Source organism: Myotis lucifugus, unplaced genomic scaffold (assembly GCF_000147115.1).
Source record: "Myotis lucifugus unplaced genomic scaffold, Myoluc2.0 scaffold_102, whole genome shotgun sequence".
Taxonomy (NCBI): Eukaryota; Metazoa; Chordata; class Mammalia; order Chiroptera; family Vespertilionidae; genus Myotis; species Myotis lucifugus.
In genome coordinates this window covers 4,214,372-4,234,586 of record NW_005871150.1, presented here as the reverse complement: position 1 = coordinate 4,234,586, position 20,215 = coordinate 4,214,372, and the positions used below count along the sequence as shown (strand labels likewise).

Below are 20,215 nucleotides of genomic sequence, written 5' to 3'. Positions count from 1 at the left end.
CAGGGAATGTTTCTAGGGTTGTTGTTTTTTTTTAATTAAACATTCTTTGAACGATATACTTCCAGATACAAAACATAAACACTTTAGATGTAAAGTCTCTATGGAAACGCTTTCTTATTCCTTCACTTGGGAACAGTCAGGGAGCTTATTCCTAATGGTAAGGAATGATTACAGTGTACTCACGATTCTGTATAGTTTTGTAAGCGTTCTGAGATCATCACGAGAAGGCCTACAATCAGCAAATTCTAGAATACAGGTAAATTTTTGTTTTGTAGTAATAGCCATTTTTACGAATTGGGCCTTTTCCTTTAATATAACAGCATAATAAACTCAATCGTGAAGCCTTAAAAATGAACCTTACCATTTTTTTTTGGAAAAACTTATTTGTATTTTAATTTTTTTGTTTTCATTGATGAGAGAGAGAGAGAGAGAGAGAGAGAGAGAGAGAGAGATATGGGGGGAGGGGGATTTGTTGTTCCACTTACTTATGAATTCATTGGTTGATGCTCTATGTGTCCTGACTGGTGATTAAACCCACAACCTTGGAGTATTGGGATGATGCTCTAACCACCTGAGCTACCCAGCCAGGGCTGCTTCTTTCTGTTTTAGTATTGACTGCACGGGTGCTGCTGTGTGAGATACCCTGTTTTACATGTGGGTTTGTCATCTGGATGACTGTGCTGCACAGCTCCTGGGGTGTCATTCGTGAGACTGCAGTGTAAGTGGGGTCTATTCTCAGGAGCCGAATTCTGCGTGAAGTTGTTCTGACTGTTAATGGGGCATAGCAGCTCTTTATAAGTTGCTTTCTCGTGTACAAGCATTTTTGTTTTATGCGGGCGCTCAAGAATTGCATAGGTAAGGTTCGGGTTCTATCACTAATTCACCTGGAATTTGTTTTTATTTTGTGCAGAAACTCTCATGAAATTTAGGGGAAACATTGCGATTATCCCGGCCTTGGAATCATTTGCATGAAAACCAGTGTGCGTTTCCCAAGAGTAGAGCCTAGATTGAAAGTAAGCATGCGGGCCCACAATGAGACAATTCTATGAAATAATACCTTCTACGTAGGCACTGTTACCTTGTCCACCTGGTCACTAAGGGTGCCTCCTGAGGGCGGTAACGAAACAGGTGTGTGTGCTGCATCTCATTCATGGCCTCTCTCCCCTTGAGAACCCCAGGCTGTCACCTAATGCTTTCGTATCCCACCTTCACCATTTGGAAGGACTGGGGGAGCTTACCCTTCTCAGCTTACCCGGCTGTTCTGGGTTGCTGTACAGTGTCCTTTGAAGGTAATCTAGGTTTCCATGGGTCTTGACCCAGAGTTGAGAGTACTCATAGCTAATGTGTATCGAGAACTCACTATATGTCGGGCACTGTTGTACGTACATTACACTCATTTAATCTCACGACTCTGTGAGCATAGGTGCTATTCGGATCCACATTTTTTTAAAAATATATTTTATTGATTTTTTACAGAGAGGAAGGGAGAGAGATAGAGAGTTAGAAACATCGATGAGAGAGAAACATTGATCAGCTGCCTCCTGCACATCTCCCACTGGCGATGTGCCCGCAACCCAGGTACATGCCCTTAACCGGAATCGAACCTGGGACCTTTCAGTCCGCAGGCCGACGCTCTATCCACTGAGCCAAACCGGTTTCGGCAGATCCACATTTTGATGGTAGTAAATAGAGGCTCAGAGAGGTTAAGTTGCCTAAGAAGATACCAATCGTATTGGTTTTGTAGAGCAGCTACAACATGGTACAGGAGGCTTAAACAACAGAAATGTGTTGTCTTACAGTTCTGGAGGCTCGGAGTCCGACACCAGGTGTTGGTAGAGTTGGCTGGTTCCTTCTGAAGCTGAAGGACAAATCTGCTCCAGGACCGTGTCCTTGGCTGGCAGACAGCTGTCTTCTCCTGGGGTCTCCTGCCACTGTCTTCTCTCTGCATGTCTGTATGTCCAAACTTCTCTAAAGATGGCACCTGGCATGTTGGATGAGGGCCCACCTAGTGACCTCATGTTAACTTGATTATCTCTAGAAAGACCCCCATCTGCAAGTAAGGTCGCATTCTGAGGTCCTGGGAGGTAGGACGTCAGCATATGAATGGCAGAGGGTGGGGGGCATGATTCAACCAGTCGCATCAATGAACAGCGATGGATCTCTAGCCAGCAGCCTGGCCCTGGAGCCCAAGCGTTCAGTCTCCACTGAAATTGCCGTTTCCATGGGTCAGACACGGTTGAATATCGGCAGTATGATCCAACCTGACCCGCTTCCAGATTACCGTCATGCACCTGATAGGATATTTGGTCAACGACAGATCATATATAGGATGGTGGTCCCATAAGGTTACAGTGGAGCTGAATTTCCTGTAGGAAATGGAAGGCCATGTGGTTCAGGAGGAATTTTTCTCTCTGACGGGATCAGTATCTATGGGGCTTGGGAACCGGTTCCCTCTCACTGACAGCACCTCAATTCCGAGGGCACAGCTTACATCCCAGACTGCCAGCCACTGACCTGTTTCAGCAAGAGGAGCCCGTCCCTGAGCCCTGTGTGTTCAGGGGGCTACAGCCCTCCACACCTAGTCAGACGGTCCTCAGAGAACGTTGCTGTGCATCCTTTGTCAAGGACCTGAGGTCCTGTACAGGGACACAGGTCCCCAGGAGCTACCTGAACAGGTGTGAAGTGCCACGGCCACTGTATAAAAGCTCTCAGTGGTTGTGTGGGGCCAGCCTGTCCCTGGACTTCGGAAATATTTCCAGGTTGTGATGATATAAAGCATAGGTAAGTTGTCTTTCTTCCATCAGTTCAATGCCAGAGCGAGCCTTTTGTGCCAGATGGGGTCAATGGAACCGAAGACGAATTCCCCAAGTGCAAATATCGAGTCCTCAGTTCTGCACCCCCTCCATGTTAAACACCCGCTTTTCTTATGAACGCACAAAGTTTCTTAATCTGATCACTACCCCAGCATGCGCTAGCCAAGCCACCTGGCCACGACAGCCCCGTGTTCCTCTATCTTTCTATCCTGATTTCTATTCCGACTGATCCTCGGGCCACCTTCATTCCCTCCTGCCTGTCACTGTGGTGACCTACGCCCTACCCAGCCAGCTTCTCCTCGATGTTTCCAATCAGTCCGGCCCACCCCCCCTGGGCGTGGAGCAGCATCGACAGCCTCGGGGTTCTATTTCTGACCCTGTTGGGAGGAAGCAGGGGAGGGCTTGTGGGACAGTGGTGTCCAGTCATGTCCTAGGCCAGGGGTCCTCAAATCCAAATCCAAGTGGATTTGTATACAAGTCCACTCGTGAAAGCTTAGACCTTCTACGTCTGTCTGGTCGCTGGTCCCAAGCTGCCACATTTGTTAGACTAGAGATCTCAGAAGGAAATGATAGACACTCCTTTGTACAATAACTGTTTTCAAAGGGTTTTGTGTGCGTTTTATGTCCAGTTCTACCTTCAGAGGCAGAATGAGGAGGTCACATACTTAAAGTACACATTCTCCAGGCTGTAGTGCATTTGCGTTATTTCTTGACTGTTCTCCACTCCTCATAGCGGGCCACATGCAAATACAAATATTGTATTTGTTCCCGTTTTGTTTTTTTACTTCAAAATAAGACATGTGCAGTGTGCATAGGAATTTGTTCATAGTTTTTTTTTAAACTATAGTCCGGCCCTCCAACAGTCTGAGGGACAGTGAACTGGCCCCCTGTTTAAAAAGTTTGAGGACCCCTGTCCTAGGCCTTCACATTCACTCACCACTGACTCACTGACTCACTGACTCACCCAGAGCAACGTCGAGTCCTGCAAGCTCCATGCATGGGAAGTGTCCTGTGCAGGTGCACCATTTCATAAAAAAATAGCTTTTTATTTCCCAGTTACAGTTGACATGCACTATTATGTTAGTGTCAGCTGTATAACCCAGTGATCGGACATTATATAACATATTATGTGGTCACCCCAATCAATTGCGTACCCACCTGACCCCACACATAGTTCTATTTCCGTGTTATTGACTGTGTTCCCTGTGCTGTGCTTTACACCCCGCGACTATTCTGTAACTACCTAACTACCAATTCCTACTTCTCAATCCCTTCACCTTTTTCACCCATTCTCCCAACTCCCTCCCACCTTTCACCCAATCCCCCAACCCCCTCCCCATTTTTTTAATCTGTTACACCACATTTTACTGTGCCTTCTCTATGTTTAAATAGACAAATACTATCATTATGTTCCAGCTGTCCGCAGTAGTCAGTACTGTAACATGCTACACAGGCTCGTAGCCCAGGAACAATAGGCTACATACACCATGCAGCCTAGGTGTGTGGTAAGCTGTACCACCGAGGTGTGTGTAAGTGCACTCGGAGACGGTCATCGATGGCGAAACCGCCTGAGAATCCATTTCTCAGACCGTATCCCTGTAGTCAAGTGACGCATGACAGCTTAGCATTAAGGTCAGTCTTGTGAATATCATCACCCTCCGTGTGCCTGGCCATGAGGAGTGGAGAACAGCCAAGAAATAACGCAAATGCACTACAGCCTGGAGAATGTGTACTTGAACTATGTGACCTCCTCATTCTGCCTCTGAAGGTAGAACTGGACATAAAACGCACACGAAACCCTTTGAAAACAGTTATTGTACAAAGGAGTGTCTATCATTTCCTTCTGAGATCTCTAGTCTCACAAATGTGGCAGCTTGGGACCAGCGACCGGACAGACGTAGAAGGTCTAAGCCTTCACGAGTGGACGTCTTCGGGCTCCCTGGTTACGAAGTAGGAAACCCACCTCCGTGCTGCTGGCTTAGGCCGAGAAGAAGGCTCTGACCCGAATTCCACCCGGGCTCGCGTCACGTCCCACATGGAAGGAGATGATTGGAAAACTGGAGAGTGCTACATAATTAACAGTGGTCAAGTCCGCGTGCCCTTTTATGTAATTTATAAAATTCAGTTTGTTCAGTAAACTTAATCTTGAAAAAAAGTATAGAATACCTCCAAATATATATGGGAGCCTCTATCTATCTTAGATTTGTTTTCAATACCAAGATGGCTATTTCAACCCTGTCCCCTAGTTGCTTTTATTGAAAAAAAAATCTTTTGTTCATTTCTGTCAGATCATGTAAAACATTTTTCATGTGTCCCCTCATTTAAAAATATTCTGCCTTTACCGATTCAGTTCGGTAAAGCTTTGTAACCACAGTAGCAACCTAACCCCCCCCCCCCCCAGCTCTTGTATTTTCCCATCCTATTGGTGGGAATACTCATGCGGTCATCAGAGAAAACCAGGATTCCCACTAAACTTAATGAACACCTTTGGAAAGCTCCTTTACCTGCTATAGACAATCCTCGGAAGCTTGGCCAGATTAGTAGGGGTTTTGTCTTAGTCCGTTTGGGCTGCTGTAACAAAAGGCCATAGACTCGTTGGCTTTGACGACGGACATTTGTTTCTCACAGTTCTGGAGGCTGGGAAGTAGGTCCAAGTTCAAGGCACCCACACATTTGCTGTCTAGTGAGGACCCTCTTCCTCACATTACAGAGAGAGGGCTCTGGTCTCTTCCCCTAATGCAGTGGTTCTCAACCTTCCTAATGCCGCAACCCTTTAATACAGTTCCTCATGTTGTGGTGACCCCCAACCATAAAATTATTTCCATTGCTACTTCATAACTGTAATGTTGCTACTGTTATGAATTGTCATGTAAATATCTGATATGCAGGATGTATTTTCATTGTTACAAACTGAACATAATTAAAGCATAGTGATTAGTCACAAAAACAATATGTAATTATATATGTGTTTTCCGATGGTCTTAGGCAATCCCTGTGAAAGGGTCGTTCGACCCCCAAAGGGGTCGCGACCCACAGGTTGGCGACCCACAGGTTGAGAACTGCTGCCCTAATGTCACATCCTGAGGGCTCCATCCTCATGATCTCCCCTAAACCTAACGCCCCACCTCCTAATACCATCATGTTGGGGTTTGGGGCTTGACTCTATGAATCATGGGGGGACCCAGCAGACTAAAACATCAGGAATCACATTTGCAATAGCACGGATGGACCTGGAGAGGATTATGCTAAGCAAAATAAGCCAGTCAGAGAAAGATGAGTATCACATGATCTCACTCATGTGGAATCTAATGAACAAAATAGATCCAGAGACATAGAAGCATGGAGCAGACTGTGGAATCTCAGAGGGAAGGCTGGGGAGGGAGGGTGGGTGGGAAGGTGGGAAGAGATCAACCAAAGAACCTGTATGCATGTGTGCATAACCCACGGACACGGGCAACAGAGTGGTGAAGGCCTGGGGTAGGGGGTGGGGTCGGGCTAGACGAGGTCAATGGGGGAAGAAAGGGAACATAGGTAATTCTTTCAACAATAGCGATTTTTAAAATAAATAAGTAATAAAAAATCGGGAGTCCACCACATGCTTCCTCTCCCTTCTCACAGTGTGTTCTCTCGCTCTCAGGTGTCCCAACCCCGAGCCAGGAGATCCTGCGGCACACCCTGAACACGCTGGTGCGGGAGAGGAAGATCTACCCGACCCCCGAGGGCTACTTCATCGTGACCCCGCAGACGTACTTCATCACCCCGTCCCTCATAAGGACTAACAGCAAGTGGTACCACTTGGACGAGCGGATACCCGACCGGTCTCAGTGCACCTCTCCCCAGCCCGGAACCATCACGCCCTCCGCCTCAGGCTGCGTCAGGGAAAGGACCTTGCCCAGAAACCACTGCGACTCTTGCCACTGCTGCCGGGAGGACATGCACAGCATGCACGCGTCCACCCTGCAGCGGAAGCCTGCCAAGGACTGCAAGGACCCGTACTGCCCGCCCTCCCTCTGCCAGGTGCCACCCACCGAGAAGAGCAAAAGTACTGTCAACTTCTCCTACAAGACGGAGACCCTCTCCAAGCCTAAAGACGGGGAAAAGCAGTCCAAGAAGTTTGGGCTCAAGCTCTTCCGGCTGAGTTTTAAGAAAGACAAGACCAAGCAGCTGGCCAATTTCTCCGCCCAGTTCCCTCCCGAGGAGTGGCCCCTGCGAGATGAGGACACGCCCACGACCATCCCCCGGGAGGTGGAGATGGAGATCATCCGGCGCATCAACCCCGACCTGACGGTGGAGAACGTCATGAGGCACACGGCGCTGATGAAGAAGCTGGAGGAGGAGAAGGCGCATCGGAGCAAAGCGGGCTCCTCCGCCCATCACAGCGGGAGGAGTAAAAAGAGCCGGACCCATCGGAAGTCGCACGGCAAGTCGCGCTCACACAGCAAGACGCGCGCGTCTAAAGGAGACCCGTCCGACGGCTCTCACCTGGACGTCCCCGGGGAGCGGGAGTACGACTTCTGCGACCCCCTGACCAGGGTGCCCAGGGAGGGCTGCTTCATCATCGAGCACAAAGGCGAGAACTTCATCATGCACAGCAACCCCAGCGTGCTGGAGCCCCACTTCCCCATGACGCCGGAGTGGGACGTGTCGGGGGAACTGGCCAAAAGGAGGACTGAGATGCCCTTTCCCGAACCTTCCAGGGGCAGCTCCCACTCGAAAGTGCACCGAAGCCACAGCCATACCCAGGACCGACGGTCCAGGAACGAGAGGTCCAGCAAAGCCAAGGAGAGGTCCAGGTCCATGGACAATTCCAAGGGTCCCCTGGGCGCGTCCTCTCTGGGGACGCCTGATGACCTGGCCGAAGGCTGCAGCCAGGAGGACCCAACCCCCATCCAGCCCTACATTGACGACAGCACGCTAAGGCCCGCCCCGACGGCCGGTCATCAAAGGGCTCACCTTCTGTCCCCGAGCTATAAAGAGGTGTGCATTCCGGAAATAGTCGGCGGCAGCAAGGAGCCGTCCAGCGCGTGCGGCCTCCTGGAGCCAGGCAAACCCCCCGAGAGTTTGCCGTCCTTTGGTGACCTCAATTCTTGTCCAACGAAAACAGCAACGGACGACTATTTCCAGTGCAACACGTCCAGCGAGACGGTGCTCACGGCGCCATCGCCTCTGGGAAAGAATAAAGAGGACCAGGACCCTCTGGCCCTGGCCGAAGGGGTGAAGAAGCTGCCCCTGTCGGACAGGCAGACCCCGCTGTCCTCCAGGGAGCCGGGAGGACACAAGGAGGAGTCGCCCACAGGGCCAGGCGGGGGCCCGGCTGCTCCGGGCGCGGCGGCGGAAGGGATGGCCAATGGACGCCTCATCCAGCATCACGGCGCCGAGCCCAGCAGCCTGGACAAGAGGAAAGAGATATTCAGCAAAGACACACTGTTCAAACCTCTGCACAGCACCTTGTCTGTAAACAGCTACCACAAATCCAGCCTGTCCCTCCTCAAAGCGCACCCGAAGGCACCGGCGGACACGCTGGCGGGCCGATGCGAGAAGCTGGAGCCGTCCCTGGGCACCGCGGCCGCGCAGGTCCTGCCGGCCCTCCAGCGCCAGCAGGAGCCCGGGGGCAACCAGGAAGCCTCTTTCGACTATTACAACGTGTCTGATGACGACGACTCCGAGGAGGGGGCCACCAAGACCACAGAGGAGGAGAAAAACCGAGACGATGTGGGCACCATGCAGTGGCTCCTTGAAAGGGAGAAGGAGCGAGACCTGCAGAGGAAATTTGAGAAGAACCTCACCCTCCTCGCCCCCAAAGACACGGACAGCAGCGGCCACCAGAGGACCACCCACTCGGCACGCCTGGACAGCATGGACAGCAGCAGCATCACGGTGGACAGTGGATTCAATTCCCCACGGTAGGGAGAGGCGCTGTGCGCACACACACACCCACCGGGCCGGGCTGGGTGCAGACACCTGGGAAAGGCGTCCGGTTGCACAGCTCGGCTCTGTGACGAGGGTTCGGGTTGGGTGCGCTGTGTGGTTAACTGCCTGTCTCTGGCTTCTTTTGCAGGACTTGACACCAATGTTTCTGCAGCTGTAGAGAGCGCCAATCTGGACGGGTGGGTTGGCTGCCCCCCTCACACTTGCCTCAGTCCAATCTAAGACCAACATTCCCAGTATTTTTTCTTCAATGTTTACGTTGCCCCCGTGCTGGCAAAGAAAGGGTGTTTGTTTTTGTTTTTTTAAGTGCTTCAAAGATTGAGCAGAATCAGTAGTTAGTGGGGGTTGGGAATCAATTGATTGGCTCAAGGACAAGAGTCCCTCCAGTGAGAATATACACTTGACTCTTGAACAACCCGGGTTTGGACTGCCCGGGTCAATTAGGGGCCGCTTTTTTCTTTTTTAAAACATATTTTTATGGATTCCAGAGAGAAAGGGAGAGGGCGAGAGAGACAGAAACATCAATGATGAAAGAGAATCATTGATTGGCTGCCTTCTGCACGCCCCACACTGGGGATCGAGCCCGAAACCCAGGCATGTGTCCTGACCAGGAATCGAACTGTAGACCTCCTGGTTCATGGGTTGATGCTCAACCACTGAGCCACACCGGCTGGACAAGTGTAGATTTTTTTTCAATAAATACTATAAATGTATTTTCTCTTCCTTATGACTTTCTTCATGACATTTTCTTTTCTGTAGCTGACTTTATTGTAAGAGTACAGCACATAATACATATAACATACAAATAAGTGTTAACTGACTGTGTTACCAGTAATGTTTACAGTTAACAGTAGTTAAGTTTTAGGGGAATCAAAAGTCACACACATATTTTTGACTGTGCAGGTGGGGGAGGGTCAACACCCCTAACCACTGCATTGTTCAAGGGTCAACTGTTAAAGCAGGTCTCAAAACCTTTCCAGTGGAGGTAGAAGCTTGTTGCCATGGTAACCAGCTGCCTGGTGGCCCTCTCCACCTTCCTCATGCAGCTTCCTCTCACCACTCATGTGCCCACAAGGAAATGGACCTTGTTCCTCCTGCGGAAAGATTGGGGGACTCCGCTCTCTTAGATCAAAGCACGTGCCAGCACTGTCCTTCCTCCTCCTGTAGATCTGACACAACCAATCAGGGCCCTCTAGTCGCAGTCCCTTGTTCTTAGTAGGTGCTGGGGACTCGGCGAAGGCTGGGCAGTTGAGAGTATGTAACGCTCAGTGGTCACATCCAGTGCATTGAAGTGGTTTGGGGGTTCAGAAAGCAAGAGTCTACGCAACTTCCTTTTTTTTCTGCTTAACTCTCCCTTCTCCTCAAAGGGCAACTCGGGACCTCATTCTCCTAAATTCTACTCCAGATTGGTGACTCTGAGATGCAGAAATACGATGAGAGATGGACATTTCTCACTAGCTGTGATTCCCAAGATTTTATAATATTTATCATTTTAACAAGTATCCAGATATGGTTATTTTCATTATTAACAATGATAATTAGTCCTATTGTGATCATTTCACTGTATCTCTGGGTAATTTGGGGACAGAGCGTCCCAAAATTAGAATTGGGAATCGTTCATCTGTTTGTCACATATCAGGCTGTTGTTTTTTCTTAAAGGACTAGTTCTTGATTATTATTATCATCATCATCATCATCATCATTGTCATGTAACCTTCTTTCCAAGTTAACCCGTGTGGCAGTCCAGTATCTACACAGACCACAGAGCTGGCACTCTGGTTGAAGTGGTGAGAGACGAGGGGTCCCAGGTCTCTGCTGCTGTCCCTTGAAGAGCCCTAAGGGACCTCAAGGAGCTTGACACTCAGTCTGAAAACGACTGGCCTATTAAGTGACTTTTCTACGTAATAACTTTTGCTCACTGTTTTCCAAATCAAATCTTATTTACCAGTTATTTTGTACATTTTTTTCTTTCTATTTCTTTCTTCTACTCTCTTTTCTCCTCTTGACTTTCTAGCAGTGGGTACCATGCAGGCATAATTGAAGGTCTGTAATGGATGGTTGAAGTTCAAGACCATCACTTATGGAACGTGTGGTTTACTGGCCTGGACCTTACGTTCCACTCTTTCTTATTAAGACTCTACCCGCCTGATGCTTTTCACACAGCAGTTTCCAACCTTTCACGTTGCCGCTTGATCCCTGGACCTCCACTGAGGGAAAGCGTCAGACCTCCAGTGATACTAAAGGAGACGTTGCGAGTAGCTTAATGGTTCTAACTCAAGAATTTATGAATGAGATTATTTCTTGAAATAAGTTTATTTGCATTTCTCTAAGTGCTTTGTCATGGTAAAAGGTAAAGGTTGTTCTGAGGAGACAATTTCCACAAATTAGCTCTGTGTCTGTCCGTTGTTACTAGGTAGAATTTTCTCTGTAGGCGCAGGGGTCCTCAAACTACGGCCCACGGGCCACATGCGGCCCGCCGAAAACATTTATCCGGCCCGCCGGGTGTTTTTGCCGCCACTGTGTGCATAGGAATTTGTTCATAGTTTTTTTTTAAACTATAGTCCGGCCCTCCAACGGTCTGAGGGACAGTGAATTGGCCCCCTGTTTAAAAAGTTTGAGGACCCCTGCTGTCGGGATATGTAGCTCACCCAGAAGTTCCATGCAGTTAGCACATAGCGGTTCCTTCTTGAATCCCTTTCATATTTAATACGCATTGGTTACAGGCTAGATGACAAACTGGTTTTCTACACCCATTTTTAAACTGTATTTTCTGTACACCTCAGTAAATTCACTGAGCTGCCTTTCTAATGAATGTGTGAGGATAGTCTACAAAGGAGAATATTTGAGTTATAGGGAGTTTTACTCACTAGCGTGAGGAGTATTTTAGCCAAATAGCATTATCATACTGACACCTCCCCAGTGTTGTGAGATACAGAAATCTTAAGTGGGCCATTTATTTGGGTCTTTCAGTAAATAATCCACAGAGCAACTAAGATTCAACTAAAAAACAAATTTAAAAACCCCCACAAAAATGGTGATTGCCACATTCAGCTTTCAATCAAGTTCAGCCACATTCCCAGAATTCCTCAGTCCGTTTTCTTAGAAACTTAAAGGGGATTGAGAAGGAAAAAAACATAGAAACTTAAGCTATGCCATAGATCTAATATTGAAAAGGACATTTTTTTGACATGAAAAGTCTGCTGTTCTAAATCTGAGCCCCAACCTGGTGGATAAACATAATGTGAAAATCAGAGGCTGCCAGGGATGTGTCTGTCTAATATACCGTGTACCGTGTGCCGTGTGCCGTGTGCCGGGGTCCGCACGACAGAGCAGAGCGGCTGGGCTCAGGTCTTCTGCCTCTAAACCCGGAGACCTCAAGGCGGCACCATTAATTCTCTTATTTAAAAAGAGCGTTTACATTTGAGGGATATTTTTACTGATAATGCTCCATCTTCATGAACTTGTTCATCATCATATCCTGAGCCCTCGATAGGAATGCCACACACAGAATGCCTCGTTCTAACAGCAACAAGGAAAGGTCTCCTTTGAGGAAACTGGAGGACGGCATGTATTTATCACGATTATCGGTTGACCGTGGCAAAGAGGCATCTTGGAGCACAGACAGCTACCAAGATGGTAGGCAGCCCGGCGCAGTGAGGTGTGTTTGCAGGGCCCGGCACTGTGCCTGGCCTACCGCGGGTCCATGTTAAGCCCATGCCTCAAAAGCTGGTTTAAAAGTGGGTTTTTTGGAACTTTACGTGTATTTCCTCATAGAAAAGGACCCCCATGGATTCCCAGACCAACTCACACAGTAGCTACTTTATGCATTACATGCTAGATGCAGAACAGAAATAATTTACACTTGTCTAGCTTTGCAGTGTACAGATTCTTCATCGACGCCTGTTTCCTCGTGGTCGCTCTGTGAGAAGGTAAATCACGTAACTCTCCTTGTGTTAAAAGTGAGGACGTTAAATACCTGAGGGAAATATTATCAGGATTAAGGGTGAAGCTGAAGGAACCTGTCATGAAATCTCTGGGGTCTACATGTTTATTGCCTCCCTCCCTCCCTCCCTCCTTCCTTCCCTTCCTTCCTTCCTTCCTTCCTCCCTTCTTTCTTTCCTTCCTTCTTTCCTTTCCTTCCTCCCTCCCTTCCTTCCTTCCTTCCTTCCTTCCTTCCATCCTTCCTTCCTTCCTTCTTCCCTCCCTCTCTCCCTTCTTTCCTTCCTTCTTTCCTTCTTTCCTTCCTTCCTTCCTACCTTCCTTCCATCCTTCTTTCCTTCTTTTTTTCCTTTCTTCCTTTTTTCCTTCCTTCCTTCTTTCCTTCTTTTTTTCCTTTCTTCCTTTTTTCCTTCCTTCCTTCCTTCCTCTCCTTCCTTCCTTCCTTCCCTTCCCTCCCCTGACTGTGCCTCGGCTGTAGGGCTGGCAGCCTCCAATGGGCTTTCGTAGGGAAGGGGCCAGGTAAGTGGAAAGCCGGGCACTTTCCATCCCTGTAGTCCTGAGGTGCTGAGTATCCTGTAGGTCGGCCCAGCTTGGCCATAGGCACAATGGAGGAACTTCTATAAATGTCTTACCCGTCTGCCGGTTCCCTCTGCAGTCAAGGAATGTCTGGCTGTCTCTTTGGTAGTTGACAAACATAGTTTCTTTTGAACAGTGAACTCTTGGCTCTTTGATGAGAAGCAAACTCAAGGCCACAAGAGGTTAGGATGAAGTAACCTGTTAGTAAGGGCTGCCGAGGTCTAGGGTTCAGACAGAATTGCCATCCGTTTTGGAGGAGACGGGGAGACAGTAGATGTCCACCATTGCCCTTTGACCTGCAGGCCAGCTTCCGCAGGCGTAACTCAGTCCTGGGACCAGCTCTCATCAAATGTTTTCTAAACCTTGACTCTGTCCAGGAGGATGGGTGTTTTGAGCATCCTGATGGTTTCTTCTGTCTCTTTATAAGCTGGTAAGTTTCTTATTACCATTGGAGGACCTTGAACATGGACGTCCATTCAGTTCCCATCAATCAGGCCAAAAAACCTTATTCCTGCTATTGCTCCACACATTTGGAATCTTCAAATGTTCTAAATCTCTTGGAGCAATAAACTAGCTTCTGGTATTTCTAACTTAGAACAATGAAGAGAAACCAAGATACTAAAGTCTTTAGGTCACCTCTATACTCTAAGAATCCTTTTAAAGTATAAAATATTCCTACCAAAAGTGCGTGTGTGTGTGTTGGGGGTGGGGAGGTGCGCAGATAAATGTAAACTTCACAAACGAGTAACATCTAAGAGTCCTCCTCTGAAAACATAATGCATTTTCTCTGAAGTGTGAACATTTGACACAGAGGTGTGAAGGTGTCTACAACGAACTTTATTTCCACCAGCGCAGCAGGTTAGCCAATGGCGTGCTTGAGCTCCGCCAACGTCAGAATCTGCCCGTGGAGAACGCGGACAGAACCGTTAGGGTGCAGTTACCGAGCTGGTAAAGCAGCAGTTGTACCAATGAGTTCCCAGCCTGAAACGAAATCATTACACATGTATATTTACGAGTATTGAAAAAAAAACTGATGCGACAGCTAGAGATCACATTGAATGCTGAAGGCGTTTCCTCGAATGGGACAGGAGGGGAAGGCATTTAAAGTGCACGTAGCTGTAGAGGATCCTTCCTGCCTCGGGCTGCTGGTTCGCACACGTGTGCGCCGCTGCTGGGGCCGTGCAGGCGCATGTGTAAATGATCAGGGGGAGGTGGTCTGTCTGTGACATTCTGAGCCCACAGAGGAAATCCATTAACGCCATCGTTTGCTCTTCCTCTGGAATCACTCTGTAATCATTTATGTTCAGAACCAAACAAAACAAACCCTCTTTACTCTTTTAGCACTCGGGAGAGCCTGGCCTCCAACACGTCGAGCATTGTTGAAAGTAACCGTCGTCAGAACCCTACCTTGAGCCCGGCCCACGGCGGCGCCGGCCCGGCCTTCAACTTCCGAGCAAGCACGGACCCCCCGACAAACGAAGCTGAGAAATTACAGAAACCTTCCAACTGCTTGCAGGCTTCCGTGACGAGTGTGTGACCGTCGTCCGGCCTCCGATCTCCGTCTCGTGCGACACAGCCAAGTTTACGACACTGGGACTGATGTTTACATCTTCGGAAAGACAAGCATCTCGACCACAGTTTTGGTGTTTACTTAAACTGTGCTGCTAAGTAGGCTAGAGCAAAACACACAAGTCTTTCTTTCAGAGTATTGCTTTTTCCCATGTATGGCTCCGTAGCAGCAGAATAGCAGTAGGGGTGATATGTACACTTTTGCTTCACTAATTGTAACTGAGCACACATAGGAGAGTCTAGACACTGTCAGTGTAATCTGCATTTCCAATGTCATGCCGTTGCCAACGCCATTTTCAAATGCCACAGGTGCGTGTTGCTCCCAGTCTGTGGGCAGATGGTGCCACAGAACTGCTTCTTGACACTTCCAAACAAACAAACAAAAACAGCAAAGCCACCACAAAACGTCCAATGCCAGGGCCCGCGGGGAGGGGGATCCATGCCAAACAGCCGAGGAGGGACCCAGCCCCCGGTGTGTGAATCGCTTAGGCACCCGTCATTTCCTCACTGTGAGTTTTCGTGGCGCGAGGTTGCAGGAGCCCGTGGAAGTGTGTCCGAAGGGGTCGGGATGGAGGTCCTGGGAGTGCGTGTCGTCAGGATTTTGTTTTTCAGTGTCACAGATGCTTGTCTGAGTGTTCACCTTCCACAATCACCAACAGGAATATAGGCCTTGGGATCTGAAGTGGGTAGGAAGGCAGGGGCCCCCAGCCTGGCTGGGCTCGGCACTCCTGCTGGAAGAGGTAACGCGGACTCGACTCCTAGAAGAGGTGTGAGTCGGAATCTGTGAGGCTGGGAAAGGGATGATGAGCCTATCTTACAATAATAGATACGATAATTAGTTTGTTTAAAAGCAAAATGTTCTTTGTGATACAAATGAAGAGTATGGCCTGGGGATGTTATTCTTTCTAATGGAAGGACATAAATCTATTTTATGTAGTTTTAAATAGAATGCCTAAATTAGGCGGTGGGAGATGATTTTTAGTGGTTCTAGGAGAGAGCAGAGTTAGGGAGAGTTGAACTTCAGGCCTTTTATTCCTGGGAAGATATCTATAGAGAAAACTTTAAAAGTAGTTTTTGATCAGAGGTATACATGTGCCCATGTAATGAACAACGGAATGTGCTCATTCTGCAAATGTGGTATAATTCTAACTTGTACTCCCCTTAAAATTGACCAGAAAAACCATTATGCATACATGAACTATGCCAGAGTGATGTTTACAGAGACTGTGTAACCGATTTCAGGAGGCATGTTGAGGTGGATGTGCGGCGATCAGCCCAACTTACTTCGAGATGGTTTGTTCACATTTGGCTTTGGTTTACAATGTCACGTTGAATGCAAAGAAGCCGGGCGGCGGCAGAGGGATGACAAATAGTCAAGCTTCAGCCTTCTGGGAAAGAGATTTTCCCAGGGCCCTTCGATTTATTTTATGGGAACAATGGAATCAAGCTGTAGGTAATGGGAAAGTATTTGCAAAAGGGTTACAGATGACGCAAGTAAACGGTCTGACCAAAAAAAAAGAGAGAAAGTTTATTTAGTTCCGTGGCATGTGATGTTTGGAGCCATAAAATACATATCCAAAAATAAATCCCAGATCCAGCCAGCGGCATGGCGTTGGTGAAGCGCCCCTGCCCCGGGTTAGGCTGCATCGGCGGCCCGTTTAGGGAATGCAGGCGCATACAAGGCCGGACTGGTTCTTGCAACATGTGGGCGCTCCCTCCCGCTTCTTCAGATATTTGGAAGTGGCGCGGGGAACCGGACGCATTGGGGCAGTGTAGGCTCCTTGTCTGTGCTTAGGGTGAAACCTAAGTACGTGCCCCGGTCAGCTCCCACACCACGAAAAGGCTCCCGTCAGTCGGCGTGACGTGTCATGCCTTATTTCCTCCGAGGCATGCCCGGATGGCTCAGCAAGGCACGCTGTCTCCCCGCTTAACTATGTCCAGAAGGAAGGATAATGTCTCTAAGAGACTCCATTCCAAGTGCGTTTCCTTGGGGAGCTGTCTACCATACAGTTACTAAATCCTTCTGTCTAAATTCCTCCTTCCCCACCCCCCCCCCAAAAACCCTGCTCTCAAGTGTTTACCATACACTCAGTTCATAAATAACATAACCATTGAGACAGCCCACCAGCCTCCGGCTGATCCTCTGAGAGTCGCCATCATCTGAGTCAAAGGCTGGATGACCCGGAAAAGCAAGCACGACCTTTAGAAGCTTTAAAATAGGAATTGATCACTATTTCGCAAGAAATCGGTTTACAGAAGACATTGTTCCAATAAAATGGGTACACTTTCTGCCTGATGCTATGGGGTAATTAAAAAAACAAAAAAACAACTCCCTTAGACCAGCAGCCATGAGCGTAGAAACGATGGACTTTAAAGGGGATATGATGTCCCAGGTAGACGCAGCCCCGTCTGATCTCTCCGGGCTTCCTGAAGGGGGGAGGGAGGGGCAGGAAGCACATTACAGATGTGACCCAGGATGGGCCACAGCGAGGCTCTCGGGGACCAAGCTTCGAGGACACCCTTGTCCTCCGGGGAAATGCTAGCTTTGTGTCCACGGCTGCGTATAGAGGCTTCACTTAAGAGCTTGTCATCCGAAAGGTTTACAGAATCGAATCCGGTTGAATCTCTGTGTAGCGTTCAACGTTAAAGGGTCAACCCATCTGTTGGCATTTTGCACACTTATGTATTATTATGATGCAGCATATTACTTTATGGTAATTTTTATTTTTGCATATAACTACCTCCATAAATTTGATGAAGCGGCAGCCGTGCGTTGGTGTGTATCGGTCAGAAAAGCGGAGTTCAGGCCATGGCGTGGTGTGTGTGTGTGTGTGTGTGTGTGTGTGTGTGTCGGCGATCGCCTCCGTGGACTCATGACTTTCTCATCGCCATGGTTTCCTTTCACGGCTTTATTTCACTTTCAGATGTAAGCCTGTCTCCTCCCCTCCCCACCACAGCACACTTGGTTTTGTGATGAATGGGAGGAAGTTTAAATTTCTTGTCTCCCTGCCCCCGCCCCCATTCTTGCTAAAAGTTCCCCCTAGCAAAGAGCCAATTGGTAAACATAACGTAGCAAGCGATTTACTCCTATAAAAATCTGAGGTGAATTCTAGGTTTTCAGTAACCGAAGACACACAAGAAATGTGGATTGCGACTAGGCAGCTCTTTGGTCCTCTCTGCCTTCACCGCATGCTGGCGTCTCGAGCCCACACGTCCCTCCCGTGAGAAGAGCTGTGCTGAGTGCCCACAACTCCTGTTCCATAGGTTGTATTCCATTTTATATATTTGTACATCTCAGGGGACCTAATTAAGGGCGGGCACCAAATACAGAAAGTGGATTGGAGAGCTGAATGGCGACGAGCTGAGTAAAGATGAAAAAAAAAAAAATGACCACTTCTCTGACTTCGGGAAGCAGCCATTTTTTTAAAAAAGGGAATCTGTGGTAACAATGAGCCAAACACCAGCTGTTCCCAAGTCTCCCTTTCCCACAAGCCAGCCAGCATTTCTAAAATGCAAATCTCAATTCTGTTGCAGTCACCTCGGGGAGAAAAAAAACCCTCTTCGATGACAACGAAAGCATCGTTCCTTTTTTAGGCTGGCACAGCTTTCTCAAGTTCCACCCAGGAAAACCACTTCTCACCACAAAGTGTACTTGAAAATAAGTTTCCAGTTCAAATCGTAGGCCTATCGCTCACCCTACAGTCGTGGCGATGCTCTGGAACGGCTCAGTGTATGCCATGGGCAGTATTTTGGAGCTTGATTAGAAACCAACCCCGACCTGTAATGACTTTGCACATTCATGTCGGGGTCTCAGTGCTTCCAACGCGTGCGGGTTCACAGACAGCTCCCCGCGCGGGTCCTCTGTGCCGTGCCCGTACTTGAAGCGAACACAGGAAGGAGTGACAGACGAGATGACCCAGGACACAGTGGCAGCTAGCGATGATCTCTGTTCTATCTGTTGGATAGACCATCCCGAGCAATCACCCAACACAATGCGATTTTTTTTTTCCTGATGTGTGCTAATAAAGTCAAAGAAAAACGAATACAACTTTCCACCGTTGTCCACTTTCATTCCAAAAGTTCAGGGCGCTGGGAATGTGACGCCTCCGTACACCTTCCTGGCAGCGATTTCTGAAGGGGGACGTCCATTCGGCCCATTCCGGTGCCACTGCGGTCAGCGGTAGGTCTAGACGCCCGTGTTTGCAGTTGCCTATCGGCTCCGTGATTCCTGTGCTAAAATGCCGTCTTTCAAGGAATACGGCTGCTCCGGGCTGGGGAGGTGCCGAGGCGGAAATTTCAGTGAAGAACTGTCTCAAGTTCTCAGGCTTCGTAGGCGACAGCAAGGCAGCCCTTATCGGGCCCGGCTCCGAAGAATCTGGATTCCCCAGGGAGCTGGTCTAGTTGGCAGTGCCCTCACATTAGGAGGGCACTCGATGAGGGCCTTCTCTGTTGCCACGGGCCGGTCACAGGACCCGCTGGCCGCGTTCTGGCGGTGCCAGTGGACCCCGCAGAAGTGGCCCTTCCCTTCCCTCTCCCCGGCCCCCGCTCCCCCCGGCCTGTCCTGCCCATTGTCTGGGGGGCCAGTTCTCATCTGTTCCTGAGTGACTCCCCCACACACCTTTAGGGCTCGGGGAGCCAGAACACAGGAAACACGAATGCAAAAGCCATGGAAACATTGTTTTGCTCTGGGTCAGTAAAATAGGGGCAGGAAAGAGATTACCATCGGTCTGACCTTTGCCAAGTCAGATAACCGAATCGGCTGCCACTCCGTCACTCTCCCTTAAGGGTTGACAGTATTAAGGCTACATCCAATATTTCCCCATTTCATAAATTATACACACACACACAACTCATTATTAAACTTCCTGGTGTGTCTGGAACAGACATTGGCATCTCCCTGGTTGAGTTCCTCTCGGCGTCTCTGGCAGCAGCAGCCCAGAGATTCCCGGCGATGGCTCCCCTAACACACGCTCCTGTGTGTTCACAGTTGTGGTTTCTGTGACTTAGAGTTGCTGGTTTGCAAGGTTCGGCATTCTACAAGGCTCCAGGGGACTAAACCTCCTTCTTATGATTGTATTATTATCTGTTTTCGGGCTTTAAATCGCTCCTGTTGGCTTCGAATGCGAACACACACACACACACACACACACACACACACACACCCTGCCAACGAGGGAAGGGGCTGTCTACCACACAAGGCAGTGATCCCTGGAAGCCCATGGAAGGCTAGAAGCTTGGCTGGCCCACGTACAGCTGCCTACCTCCCTGTCCAAAGGTTGACCTTGGCACCCCATCCCCTTGCTCCCACCAAAAAGAGGTACCAAATCTGAGATCTGAGAGCTCCAGTTTCAGTCCTCTGCCGTTCTAGGAAATTTATCATGAACTACACA

General features: G+C 48.8%; 1 protein-coding gene across 2 annotated transcripts in view; it reads left to right on the top strand.

The window, feature by feature from the left end:
• Positions 1-18,878, top strand: part of STOX2 (storkhead box 2) — a 103,302-nt gene extending 84,424 nt beyond the window's left edge. Inside the window, exons 4-6 of one of the 2 annotated variants that reach the window (XR_002830191.1) lie at positions 6,451-8,716; positions 14,598-18,089; positions 18,360-18,878. Coding sequence is in view for 1 of the 2 variants with exons in the window: in XM_023757204.1 (XP_023612972.1) it covers positions 6,451-8,716; positions 14,598-14,793 (2,462 nt within the window). In the remaining variant the exon portion in view is untranslated. Of the gene's footprint in view, positions 1-6,450; positions 8,717-14,597 lie in introns of both variants that reach the window. The other variant, XM_023757204.1, reaches the window with a different exon arrangement.
• The last annotated feature ends 1,337 nt before the right edge of the window (positions 18,879-20,215 follow it).